We start from the raw sequence: 13240 nt of genomic DNA, 5'->3' as shown, positions 1-13240 counted from the left end.
AAAGGCAGCAGCCCATCAAGACAGCCGCCTCAGTGCCTGGTAGTCAGAGTTTAGAACCTCACTCTGTGCGAAGAAGGCCAGGCAGCCCCTTTCCCCCCCTCCATTACCCTGTCCCGTGCCGAATCCTTTTGGCTGGTGTCAGGGCCAGGTGCCTACAAGACAGCGAAGTCAGAGTGATTCGTCGCGACTCATGCCGACGGTCGCGCCTCGGATGACACCGCGTTAGGAAGGTCTGCGACGATTGGCATGCTTGTGCTGCCCATATGCTGGGCGACGTGTCAGCGGGGCCCGGGAGCAGCTTGCGCGGCACCCACTCCGCCCACTGGTGCGAGGAGCCTGCGCCACCCCTGAGAGGGATGCACCAGGCGGCGGCCAGCACGGCGGGAGCGTCTCTGAGGCGCCCCGCGAGGCGGGCGTGTCTAGTTTTCAAGGCCTTGGGCCGTCGCCCGATGGGCTGAGGCGGCGCGTTGCTGTGGTGCATGTCCAGCGCCGCCTGGCACGACGCGATGGCTCAGTGGCAGGCCGAGCAGGGTGGAGCGGAGCTGACGTGTGCGTCGTGTGGCAGAGCATGGAAAGGTTGTAAAAGGGGCAAACATAGGCGTTGTCCGTCCCCCTTCTGGTACGCGGCGCAGCTCTTTCAATGGACGAGCCTCGTGATGCACGAAATCAGCACCCCATTCAGGTAGAACGCTTCCAGGCCTCGCGACCTCTATTTCGTGCCCAATGTGCAGCGGAGAGGTAAAGGGAATAGATGCGTGGGAAAGCGGCGGTCGGTCATCATCCCTGTCTTTCGTGCAACGTTGACACTATGCAGTTCGCGCAATGCGACTGGTAGCTTCAGCAACGTCTCTTGCCGGTGCAAAAGTGCCTGAGCGCGTGCAACGATTGCACGGTGACGAGACCAAGAAGCAAGCGAGCGAAAAGGAGAAGGAATGCGACTCAAGCGATCATGGCACGCACAGCAGAGCGGGTGCGACGCCCCCAACAATCGCTTCTCTCCCCTCCTCCCTTCTGGGTTGCTCGTGCCTTAGCGGAGCTGAATCTTGTCTGTCATCTCCACATCTACACTCACGCCTCACAAATTGCGTCCGCGCTGGATGCTTTAGCAGAACTATCCAGGGAAAAAAGGAGAGGTTCAAATGCGCCTCGGCACTCAGGGAGTGTGCGATCTTTGAGGGCGGCGTTGATCACGTCGTGGAAGAGAAAGCGGGAAAAGGAACTCCAGTTGCTAAGCCCTCGTAGCCTCTGCCGCCCTCCACTGCAACTTCCTCCGCCATCCCTCGCCCTCTTTCCTGTTTTGCAGTCATTACCCGTGGCAACTAGCTTCTCTTTAGCACTCCCGCGACCTCCTTTTTGACTGCCTTTGTAGATCATCGACCTACACAGGCGCCCAAACGCACCCAGGCCCACAGCCTCCACCCTCAACACCACCACCCCTTACACTCTTGCCGCGGGGAGGGTTTGCATGTGGGAAAGAGGAAAGCAAACGGAAGGAAGGAGACGAAACGCGAAACAGCACGATAGAAACAGAGATACTCAGCAAATAAGAGAGAGAGTGGCAGCACCAACGAAAACAAAAAGTGGGTGAGAGGGGAGGGGAGATGGCAGAGCAAAGGAAGAGAAAAAAGGGGGAAGAAAATTCTTCGTTTTGTGTGTGTGTGTGTGTGTGTGATTCCTCCCTTGAATAGCGTGGAGCAGTCCTGCAGGTGAGAGCGACCCTGCACCACTGCAGGGCACGCATACACACAAGCACACGAGCCATCGTGAAAGGCTTGCCGCGCACCGAACCAAGACAGGTGTGGACAGGAAACACACTTACTGGGCATAGGCCAACAGAACACCAGCAACGAAATAATGTAGTACGCCAAGTAAGCATCGTGCGTGTACTACAGACAGAGAAGAGATTTCAGTCCCTCGATGCGCTACATCTGGCCCACGAGCACCATCACTCTTGGCCCTACTCCTGTTCTCTTCAGCCTCGTAAACGGTCGACGTCACATTCCTCCGAGAAGAAAAACACGCACATCTCCGACCACAACATCCGCTTTGCCGATCTCACCTGCCTTCCCGTGCCTCTCCCTTCAGCAGTTTTCACACGCATATACGCATGTGTATACGCAGATGCGCACAAGTATGCAGAAGCAATCCCTTTCACTCTATGCAACTGCGCAGCCACGTTGGTTGAAACTGAGCGGGGTATAAACAAAAAAAAGGAAGAGGCGACACAGCACAGGGACACCATGAGGCGAGGACTGAGCGTGAGTGAGACACATGCCTGCGTATGCTTGGGCAGAAGACGCACCTCTGTATCGAGCTTGTGTGTGCCACTATGCACTAATAAGACAGGGGAGGAAAGGTGGCAGAAGAGAACGGCAAATTCGGGGTGGACGACAGAGGAGAGGGGAAGGGGGGATGCCATTGCACAAAAAAAAAGAGACAAACTGGGCATACTATTTTGGTGTGGTGGTGATGGCGACAGCAGCGCTCCCTCTGCTGCTTCAGTACCAGTGGGGTGTGATTCTATGTGCGCGTGCGCGCATGTGTGTCTGTGCGTATGTGCGTATGTGAAACAGGTCATCGAGCCCTAACGTCGACACGGAAGAAAAAACCTCGAGAGGCAGCGGGATCCGTGCAATCCCCTTTTTTTTTGCGGGGACGGTGTTCAGGACCTTTGCCTATGTGCGCAATGGAGAGCGTAAGCGAGAGAAGGAGAGCGCGCGAACGGCGATGTCTGGGGTTGGCGTGGAGCCGACTCCGTCAAGCGGAAGAAGCAAAGGTGCAGATGCAAGACAGGCAAGCTTATGCACGCCACATCCGGCCAAACTCTACCGCACTCTCTCTCTATCAGCACGTAAGCACCGCTCACGGAGAGAAGACCACACCGACTGCGTTGGCCTTTTCGATAAACGAGCCCACGCGCCTCGCCCAACGCTGTCTCTCGCCGCGGTAGAAGAGGCCCGGGTACTTTTGTTCCATGTGCACGCCGTGCGCCTCCACAGCGACCCAGAGTCGATTAACGCTCTCCTGAAGCAACGCTTTCTCCGCGTGGTAGGGTGAGATGGTCGTCATTTCCACCCCGGAGTCATCGCGCTGTGGAGCCGTCGGGATGCCAAGATCCTCCATTTGAACCTCAGCCTTGCAGGTGGCGATTCCAGCCAGTGACCGCAGCGACGCCCGTGCCGCCCCCAGCCAGCCACCGGCCTCACGTCGAGAGCGGAGCTTCGCCTCTTGCAGCTCCCGCTCCCGCTCGAGGGCCATGATCGCCACCGGGTCCATCTCACGTGCGACGCACAGGTGAAGCACACGAGTGCGGTGAGTTTTATCTTTTCGCCGGATGTCCTTATCGAGGGAGGACTTGAGGGAGTGTACCCCTTCACGAAACTCCCAGTACGCCTCAAAGCCGGCGCGCAATCGGCCGCGGTCCTCAGCGGATACCACCCACGCCACTTTTCCACTCGACCTCGCCTCCTGGGCAATGCTCTCATGTGAAACTAACACCAGCTCGCAGTTCGAAGGGCCAGGCGATCCGAGACCCCGATTGCCAAGCCTGCTCCGTGCAGCACGCTCGAGAAGAGACGGGGGAGGCTTCGGGAGGTGCTGCAGCTCAGTCACTGCATTCCTGGTACTTCCTACGAACGCCTGGTACAGCTCCTCATACCGCTTGAAACTCGTTCGGTCGTCTTCATTGAGGCAGACGCTGAGAAGCACTCGCAGCGTGCTCCGGAGAAACGCGAATTGCGGCAGTGCAGGCCGAAAGACGATCCTAACTGGCTCGCCGCTTTCCCCGCCTATCCTGTCCTGCGGAGCGCACAACGATGGATTCATGCCCACTCCTAAAGCCCCCGAGTAGGGAGCAAAGGCGCCATGTCGATACACGTCAAAAGGTGACAGGCGAGCGTCGTCGCGCACCAAATCCGCCCGCGAGGCGATAATCTGCTCCAGCCGAGTCATCTCGGCTGTTATGTCCTCGATTAGCATGCGCAGGGCGTAGTAGTAGGACGGCTGCAGGAGTCTTTGCTTTATCCGTCCATCATACATGGCGTACTCGGGAAGGTAGAAGCATTCCGCCTGTTGGTAGAACATGTCGTAGATGTTGCTTACGTCGCGGATCTCGTAACGAAGAACACGCACCGTTTTTGTGCTGGGGCGCCCAGAGGATGTAGTTGCCTGGCCCGTCGGCCTCTGCTCGCTTGCCTTGCTAGGGGTGTTGACTTCGCGCCGTGCTGACTCCCGCTGCACTGGTACTTCGAATGTACCCGCCTTTGGTACGTCGTCCCTCCCTGAGAGAAGCCCGGAGACGCTGTCCGCCCACTCTAAAAGTGACAGGCACGCTTGAATGAATTTCATGAAACTGCGCTGGACTTGTTTCGACGGCAGCTGCGACGCATCCAGCGCCAGCAGCGCGCGATACGTAGGCGCCTGCGCAGATGGCTCGGAGGGCAACTGCAACCGAGGCTCCTTCTCCGGAGCCCCCTCAGCGCTGCTCAGCGCGTCGCCCTTATGAAAGGCTGCGTCTCTCAGTCCCACCTCATCCATGGTGCTATGGACTGGCCTCTCCTGCGTCTCCTCCGCAATTGAAGCGGCTTTCATCTGGGCACGCTCCCACATTGGCTGCTGCATCTGCTGGCGTCTTTCGTCTTGTGCGATGTACCTGCGCAACTCGTCCACGTTTGTGGTCCACAAGTATGCGCACCTCGCGTTCAAAGAGAGCAACGTGTCCTTCGCGCTCTCCAGCTCCGCCGCCATGAGGTCGATTGAGTCGATCTGCGGCCCTAGAAAGGGCTTTGGATGATGAAGCAGCGGCGGTGCAGCCCCCGCAGACTCGGAGAAGGCGATGTCGTAGCCCATGGGATTCCTGCCCTGTATCACGTGAGGATAGACGCTGCCCACTGGATATGCCATATTTCTGTCATCGTTTTCTACAAGCTGCGCCGCCTCCGTCTGATTGAGAGGGACAGAGGCAAGAATAAGACGACTTGTGCGGCTAAGATGTGTTAGCACAGAGTCGCATGCATCCCTCATTGTCTGCACATCCTGCGCCGTCACGCGAAGAACCGCCTGCGCGCCCTCCTCCTGCGCGAAAAACTCCGTGAAGCCAACCAGCAGACTCTTGTCATCCTCGCACGGGTACACCACCGCCATTTCATCGATTTCGGAGCTTCCGAGGAAAGATCAAGGCCGCAGCAGAGAGGATGCAAGCACGTAAAAGAACGCACCAGCTCTACCCAAGAGCGGGTGTCGCAGACATCCAATCAGAGAAGCAGCAAGGGGACAGGAAAGAGGAACACAGGCAAAAGAGAGGCATGAGAGGAAAAGCTACCCAAGAAACGATTCGGGAGAATGCAGATAGAGAGGGGGCGCGCTCTCGCCGCTGCAGCGGCGTTCAGACCGCTAGTAGGTTGCCACACTCGCCCGCGTCGGCAGCAAAGGTGACCACCATGGCAGGTGCGAGAGAAGCACAAAAAGAGAGCTGGACCGCTCATGGACAGTAGTGCGGGAGAGCTACAAGGCACGCTTCTCAGAGGATGCTTTGCTTTACAGGTAAATGTGAACGCATCTCGCGATAGTGCGGCAGCCAAAACAAGCACAGCATGCTGATGCAAGAGTCTGAAACTCGTACGGGCGTGGCTGCACACGACATACGTGTATCTTACCATTCCACCAAAACAAGCACGAAGATGCGCATCTGTACACCATTGGGTGCGACAGCGACGGTACTTTGAGGGAAGCACAATTAGGGTGCGCTCACCAGCGCCACTTCAAGCACACGCCGAGGCGCTCCGCCTCTTTTCCCGGGAGGGCGCTACTGCTCCGCTAAACAGCACTTTTCTCCGCCTGCTGCTTGCGCTGCAGTTCAAAATTGTCCCACTCCTCCATCGATTTGTACGGCTTTGCCACAATATAGTGCGATGTACCGAAGTGTTTGCTTTCCCACTTCTCTACAGACAGCCCGCTCAGGCGAATTACTCGGCGAATATCTCTATTCCACCAGCATCCCCAGTTTTTCGCGTGCCGCGGTGCCCATTTATCCAGGTGATTGTTGACGCGAGAGGAGTGTCCCCTTCCATGTTCAATCAGAAGCAGCTTTCCTCCCGGTTTGCACACGCGAGACAGCTCACGCAAAGCGCGCACTGGGTCGTCGAAGCTGCATAGACCAAACATGTCCACCACAGTATCGAAGCTGTTGTTGGGGAACGGGAGCTGTTCGGCAGCGTAGTTGGCTACGGCAAACAAGGGCTGCCCTTCAAGTTCGCGATTGCTGCCGCAAAGTTCCGGAGGAGCCTCAACCGCCAGATTCTTTTCAAACCCTGAAGCATCAACAGGGGAGTCGACGGTGCGTTGACGCTTGAGCTTACTCAGCTTTTCCTCGCGCTGAAGTTCGCCCTCTACCCGCCGTCGAAACTCCCCACGGGCGCGCACCTCACGCTCGCGTTGCGCCAGAGCAGTTTCCCCTTCCCGGGAGAGAAGCGGTAGCTTGTCACCGGCGTCAAGGGTTTGCAGCACAGGGACGATTACGGCATCGGCGCTCGAATCCGTCTGCTGTGATACTGCTGCTAGAAACTCTCCCTCTTCAGTCCCGCTTAAGGGTGTCACCAGCACTTCCTTTACGGTCCCGTCCTCGTGCATGATCTTTCTCTTTCGCAGGGTGGCTCTGTCAGCCGACTCGGGCACCGGTCCTTTTGCATCCTGCTGAGAGCGGAAACGCGCCTCAATCGAGCTGCGGATCCCAGCAATGTCGTAGTCAGGGTACCGGTAAGGAATGTAGCCCAGCCGACTCTGTATCTTTGCGATGCACGACTGAACCATGCCCGCTGACCGATCACACAACACGATCTCGTCGCATGGGTTTTCTTTCTCCATATGCTGCAGCATGTAGCTAATAGTGTTGTCTCCGCTGCCCGCTGGCTGGCTATCTTCTCTGCTGCCCAACATACCCTTCAGATGTCGCTGAACCTCCGGGTCGTCGGTGAAGTACCTGTGAGGGTAGTAGGCGTAGTTTCCCATACACCCGGCGCCTACCTCCAGCACCCGCCCACGAAGTAGACCTTCGTCCCGTAACATCTTCCGCCGCCATCGGCTCAGTCCCAGGTAAAACTCTTGACCTTTCGTCTTCTTCTCATATAGGTTGTTGACGGACAGCCTGTCGTAGCTTTTGAGACGGTCATTGTTACTCACTGTGTAGCTCGGGGGTGGTGCAAGAGTGATGGCGGCCACGTAGGCGCTGCCACAGAAGGTGGTGATGCAGGTGGTTCCAACGATTACTTTGCCCAGAAGCCTCATCGCTCGGAGTTGCTGCGCTACCGACGAGAGTTTTCTTGCCGTGTAAATGAAGGAAGTGAGAGAGGGGAAAGTACGAATTAACCAAAAGGGAAGAAGACGTCATCGTGTAGCAAGCACAAGTGTGCAAGGTTGCACGGCAGGAAACCTGCTGCTGCTGCACCTGCAGCTTAGGAGGGCTACGCGCACGACAGAAGCGGCCGCTGACTGCGCAAGGTGATAGATGCGAGAAGAGAAACACAATGGTGGGGACAAAAATCGAGCCGTGGCCACTGAGTCGATACTAGTGCGAAGCAAGAGGCCGAGTAACAGCGAGACATGAAAGAAGATAGCGTTTTCAAGATGAACGAGAGAGTACTGAAAGAGTGACAAGTTCCTTGATTCTCTCAGCACACCAAAGTCTCCACCTTCACCGTCCAATGAGAGGTCACCCTGATAGAATCACATGTCGATACATAAATAAAGGATGAAAAAAGATGCTTGCATATATATAGGTGAGAAAGGGAGCGAAAAGGGCTGGCAGAGTGAATTCCACTTGCTCTATGAGCAGATTTCGCGCGTGTACGTATTACTTGGTGAAATGGCTCTCCACAAACTGAAGCATCAGCTCTGCCTGTGAGGTTAGGCTAAACTTACTTAGCGCGTATCGCTCACACTCAGCACCTTTTGTCTTCTTCCAGTCTTCCGCCAGCGCCTGCTTCACCGCATCGTAGACACGCTCAGCGACCTCATCGTTTGTACCCTCATCTACCAAAGTACCAACCTCCTCTGTGACAAAGTCGAGCGGTCCACCAGATTTAGCACCGATCACAGGCGTTCCACACCCCATGCACTCGATGAAGACAAGTCCGAAGGGCTCTTCATGGCTCGGGAAGACACACACATCCGCGATAGTAAAGGCATTGGCCAAATCAGACTGGCTCTGGGGTCCCAGGAAAAAAGTGTCTTTCAGCCCCAGAGCCTGATAGGCCATGTCCACGTACAGCTTCCGAGTTTCCTGAGAGCCACCACCAAAGATGAGAGTAATGATCTTCTTGTCGTCTCTTTCCCACATACTGGCGGCTTTCAGGACGGAGTCGACCCGCTTCCAGTGAGCGAAACGTCCGCAGAAAACAACGACTTTGTCGTACACGTTCACATTAGGGATGCATTGATCAGGACCCACGTGCTGCTGCACGGATGAGAGCTGGGTGGCATCAAATCCGTCGTAGAGAACCTGGGGCATGTGCCCGAAAGCCTTCTCGCGTGTCATCCCTTGCATTGGATGAAACACCAGCTGGTTGTAACCGCACGGCGTGATTGCGACGCGCTCTCTGGGGAAAAGAGGAAATAGCTTTTCGAAAGTCTCTTTCTGCGGCGCTGAGACCGCAAAAACGCCAGCGACATGGTCGATACTCTCAAAGATCTTCTTCTCATTGCGAATCCAGTTATAGTACTTCATCGGAAACTCCTGTAGATGGTTGATTTCATTCTCGTACATCTTGAGAGCTGTCCCATGCGCAAACACCACAAGTGGCACCTTTGGGATCCCCTGCGCTGCGCGGAGCTCGTTGATCTTGGAGATGATCACAGGATTCATGAAGCAGTGATGAGCTAGAAAGAGATCGATGCGCTTCCTGTGCTTCTTCTCAATGCAGTCAATGAAGTCAATGCACTCCTGCAGTAGGGCATCACAGTAGTGTGTCACCTCCTCATCGGCCATGGAGTGCCATCTCTTGCTACTTTGTGGCCCAACGCTTTCACAAATCGGAATCGGGTGAGGAATCTCGTACACACGGTAGTCATCGCGATCGGTTGGGGTTTTCTGGATATCAGAGGGCCAAATCGAGTAGCAGTGGCAGTTGCTCAGGGAGTTCATGGCAAGGTGCTGACCTTGGTGAAGAATACCAGAACCAGGGGCAAACTGAACTGGCGCTTGCCAGTTGTTTGTGCCCAAGGCAAAGATTAGCCACTCCTTCGTCATCGATCCAGTCTTTGATAATGTGGCGGATAGCAACATACACGTTTCTTGGTGGAGCAAGAGAGAGGAAGAGAGAAAATAAAGGCATAGTCTCACGAAGCCTTCACTTCTGCGTACGTATCGAAAGAAAGCACGGACAAATGAAAGGAAAACTAGTTATTCATTGCGCCTCTGGCACCTTTTCTGCTGAGGGCTGTAAACCCCTCAGATCAAATCAGCTGGCTGCCGCCAAGGCCCCACTGAAGTATTACATTGGTTTTTTTGCAGTTCTTTCGTAAAACTGTATACATGGCAAGTCTCAGGGCTGCAAATGCTGCTCTATAGGCCCTTGAACACGACAATCGCAATGAAACCCCTGTGGAACATGTACATTAAGTGCTTCACCTCGTAGGTGATCTCAAACCCGAATCCTTCTCCAATGACGCAATGCCAGGAAGGTCCAAACTTCTTGTCCATCTGCTCCTTCACGTACTTGGCAGCCAACTCGTAGCTGTCCTCGTGCTTTTCCAGCGCGTTGACTACGATCTCTTTGCAGTCGACTCGCATCTCCTCCGACATGTCGCTCGTCTTCTCTAGCGGGTAGTTAAGAGACTGGGTGTAGCGACGAACATACTCGAGGTTGCATGGCCCTTCTGGCTCCTTTACTTTGGTATCCATTTGCGTAGTTGAGGGTATGACTGTGAGGCTTCGTGGAGCAGGCACGAAAAATAGGAGTGAAAAGGACGAAGGCTGTTGAGAGATGGCCATGCAATGAAGGAGCATTACTGAAAACAGTAGCTGCGATGGTGTTGGGCATGGACTGAAGCGTGTGCTGCAGCCTTCCTGTGGCGAGCAGCCAGAAGTACGCTTTCCCTTTGTAGTCTTTTTCGGTCACCTGGAGCAAGGTATATTCCAAACAAGGCTCTTGAAAACATGAGCATGGGAGCCTACTACGCATACTGGCGAATAGGGACAGCATCTTCCTCTTGGTCGTCTTCCTCCTTTTTTCTGAGGGCTGATTCCTCTTGAGGAATCGAGTGGCCTGGCACAGTGAGGTTTGTGAGCTCCTCGTCAACCTTCTGCGGCCCGGAGGACCGGTCCAGCTCGCGCAACAGCTCGTCGTCGTCCGGTAACCCAGCAAGAGGCTGACTGAGAACAGTATTGATCTGGTTAGCCTCTTCGATCGACTCACTTGTCTCATTCATGAGCCTTTCGATGTCATCGACATTGAGCATTTTGTTTAGGTTGTCTAGCTCACATTTTCCATCCTTCATGGCTGCAAGTACTTCCCCTTGGATCTGGGCAAACTCGACAGTATCAATCAAGTGCTGCACATTGTCCAGCATGTCATTCACTATAGATATCTGAGATTGCTGTGCCTTTTCTCGTTTAAGGCAGTACAGTGCCTTGCGCTTGTTCCCCGCACGCATGAACTCCCTCGCCTTCTCGTGCTCCAGGCTCACAACACGCTCATACTTCCGAATAGCTGCCTGTAAGTTGTCCCGCTGAAGTTTCAGCTGGAGACGTGCTTTGTCAGAAGGTGTGATCTGTGCCCTCTCTGGCTTCTCTGCCGAGTGAGGCGACTTTGACTTCGATTGGCTGAGTCCCATTCTTGAGAATGAGTCACCTTCAGAGACCCCAAGTGATATGATATGCATACCAAGGAACTGCAGGGGAGGAAAGAGAGAGAACGGAGAGAAGAGAAAAAGGCATTGGTCGGCCGAGCGGGACTGCGGAGGAGCATGGGCAGTTACCCGCGCGGAACTATATTCAAGCCGTACAGCTTCTGTAATACCCAACAATGATGCCTAACTGACTGCGATGAAACCCCGCCCCAGCCCACACCCGCGGCCCACGAGCTGCTCCCGGCCACCCTTTTTTAGGCGGCGTGCGCACAGCCCTGAAGCGACAACCGTGAAATGAAGCCTTCACCTGATGAAGCAAAGCCGCGAATGCTGAGGGCGCCGCTGTTTTCCCTTGGCATTATTCCCGGCACTTTTGGCCCCCCGGGGAAAGAAAACGCAAGCCGCCAAGCTGGCAAGCCCCGCCCTTCGAAGAAAGAAGGGCCCCAGGCACCCCCCCCGATATCACAACGCACCCACTTAGTTCCATCCAGGGGGTGCTGGTATGGCGGAGTTCGTGTTTACCACCATTCTGGCACCCATGCGCCTTCCCAAAGCATAAGGTTAAGCCAAAAACCACAGATCACCCGACCCCCTCCTGACTTGTACGCGTGGGCTCTCCAAGAAGACCGGAATATCCAAGTGCGATACGCCTAAAAGAAAGCAAGGGCCGCATCGTCGTCCTTTTAACCTGCATAGCAACAGCCTTGGCCAAATACGCACCCAAAAGTTTCCAAACCAGCAAAGCGGAAAAGTGACATGCACCACTACTTTGCCAAAGGCATCAAAAGCCTACCCCTCTCATTTAAAAAGGACAATGGATGAGAAGCGCCGTGCTCATGAGAAAAACCAGGTCGCCTTTCCGCTTTCCAAACGCTAGCAGGAAAACCTTCGGTAAATTTCAGACCACGACGCCCCCATTTCATATTTTTTTCCACAGGCAAGGCCACGCAAGGCCTCACCAACAAAACCAGAGGCCAAGCGCGCCCCCCCCCACCCCCCCTCCAATAACCCCCACATCTTTTATTTGCTTGCAACAAGTCCACCCTGTTCAAACTGAGCGCGACACTATTTAAAATCGATAATCCGCATGACTCTCCTAAAAGCCGTTCCCCGGGCACCCCCCATGGCGACTCCAAACCAAAGGCAAAAAGACCGACGAGTGATCGCTCGTAAAGAATTTGCAGGGAACCGACCGAGATGTAGAAGCTAGAAAGCCTCAAGGAATATATACCACACCCCAATCAGGTCGCATTGAAAAGCCCAAGGGCCGCAACATACCTATGATGGCGCCCTTTTCTGGGGGAGGGGGCCGCCCTGTTTCAGGGGGTCTTCCAGCAGGCCGGGGCCCCCGCCCTTTCTACGAGCACGCGCCACAAACCAACGGAGGGAACCGCCCCCGCCCCACCCCCCATGAAAGAAAAGATGACGCCTACCGCCGAGGCGCGCCCGTTTTGAAAGCCTTTTTTTTTACATGCCTTCCCAAGCCGCTTTTGCTGTGCGCGACGATTCGGCAACCTTTCGCGGTAGGCGAAACCCCCCCCGCTACCTTTGAGAATGGGGTAAACTGGAAGAGAGGGAAAAGCTACGGCAACCCAAAAATCTACTTATGAAGTCTATTATCAATGTCAAAGAGATTCTTACTGGAAGCTATGTTTTCAGACCGCCCTTCTTCTCAGCCGAATGCGCGGCATCAGAAATTCGGCTATTGGCCCCAGAATCGTTTGCGGTTCCCTTTGTTTTCATCAGAAACTAGAGACCGGACTTGTTGATGCCACAAAAAAAAATTCAATGCTGTAGACTTTTTTTTTTCAAAGATGTAGGGTAAATTAACCTTACATCTTTCGAGAACCACCGAGAAGCCATCAGCGATGCGACCTGAAACTGCCGGAAGAAGCACCTTAGACTATTGTTTCTTGATCCAAACCAAGATGAATTGAGAAACATATATCTACACAAAACGCGTTTATGTAGCCTTTATACCTTTCATCCAAACCAAACTGAAAGCTGCTACTGCACTTCTTCAACGGCATTGCAACAATATTCGTCGTTTTCTTGCTCCACTGGCCGGGTGTCCTTGCGAAGCTCTTCTTGCAAAACGCAATTTCTTGGGTAAGGTCGAAATCGTTGCGCCGCGCAAAAAGACCCGTTTTTCATCGGTTAATGAAATGGGTAAGGGGAGAAAAAGGGGCTTTGGGGCCCGAGCTACTGTTTAGGGGTGGTGGGAAGGTTTTTCCCCTGTTATTTTTTGGCCATTTGTTTCTGGAGGGGGTGTTCGGCAAAATGCGCTGCGTATCGTAAAAAGGCCTATGTCTAGTGTTTGTTTACAAACAAGTATTTATTAAAGTGTTAGCTACGGTTTTTTTCAATGGAAAGATGCCTGGCGGTTGGGGCTGGCCCT

The 13240-nt window shown here is 54.5% G+C and overlaps 5 protein-coding genes across 5 annotated transcripts; all 5 read right to left on the bottom strand.

Annotated features, from left to right (window-relative positions):
- Positions 1-2862: 2862 nt before the first annotated feature.
- LSCM1_05736 (uncharacterized protein) lies at positions 2863-5142 on the bottom strand (the record flags this gene model as incomplete). Its single annotated transcript, XM_067323180.1, has 1 exon — positions 2863-5142. The coding sequence occupies one exon, from the start codon at positions 5140-5142 to the stop codon at positions 2863-2865; it is 2280 nt and encodes a 759-aa protein (XP_067179815.1).
- Positions 5143-5814: 672 nt separating this feature from the next.
- Positions 5815-7281, bottom strand: LSCM1_05735 (uncharacterized protein; the record flags this gene model as incomplete). The annotated part of the gene is made up of 1 exon (XM_067323179.1): positions 5815-7281. One exon carries the CDS (start codon positions 7279-7281, stop codon positions 5815-5817), a length of 1467 nt encoding a protein of 488 aa, XP_067179814.1.
- A 565-nt stretch (positions 7282-7846) lies between these two features.
- Positions 7847-9277, bottom strand: LSCM1_05734 (uncharacterized protein; the record flags this gene model as incomplete). Its single annotated transcript, XM_067323178.1, has 1 exon — positions 7847-9277. The coding sequence occupies one exon, from the start codon at positions 9275-9277 to the stop codon at positions 7847-7849; it is 1431 nt and encodes a 476-aa protein (XP_067179813.1).
- A 279-nt stretch (positions 9278-9556) lies between these two features.
- On the bottom strand, positions 9557-9895 carry LSCM1_05733 (uncharacterized protein; the record flags this gene model as incomplete). Its single annotated transcript, XM_067323177.1, has 1 exon — positions 9557-9895. One exon carries the CDS (start codon positions 9893-9895, stop codon positions 9557-9559), a length of 339 nt encoding a protein of 112 aa, XP_067179812.1.
- A 272-nt stretch (positions 9896-10167) lies between these two features.
- Positions 10168-10827, bottom strand: LSCM1_05732 (uncharacterized protein; the record flags this gene model as incomplete). Its single annotated transcript, XM_067323176.1, has 1 exon — positions 10168-10827. One exon carries the CDS (start codon positions 10825-10827, stop codon positions 10168-10170), a length of 660 nt encoding a protein of 219 aa, XP_067179811.1.
- Between the last annotated feature and the right edge of the window lie 2413 nt (positions 10828-13240).

This window comes from Leishmania martiniquensis, chromosome 16 (assembly GCF_017916325.1).
Source record: "Leishmania martiniquensis isolate LSCM1 chromosome 16, whole genome shotgun sequence".
NCBI classification, from domain to species: domain Eukaryota; phylum Euglenozoa; class Kinetoplastea; order Trypanosomatida; family Trypanosomatidae; genus Leishmania; species Leishmania martiniquensis.
The sequence above is the reverse complement of the archived record's forward strand: the minus strand, read 5'-3'. Positions and strand labels throughout refer to the sequence as shown.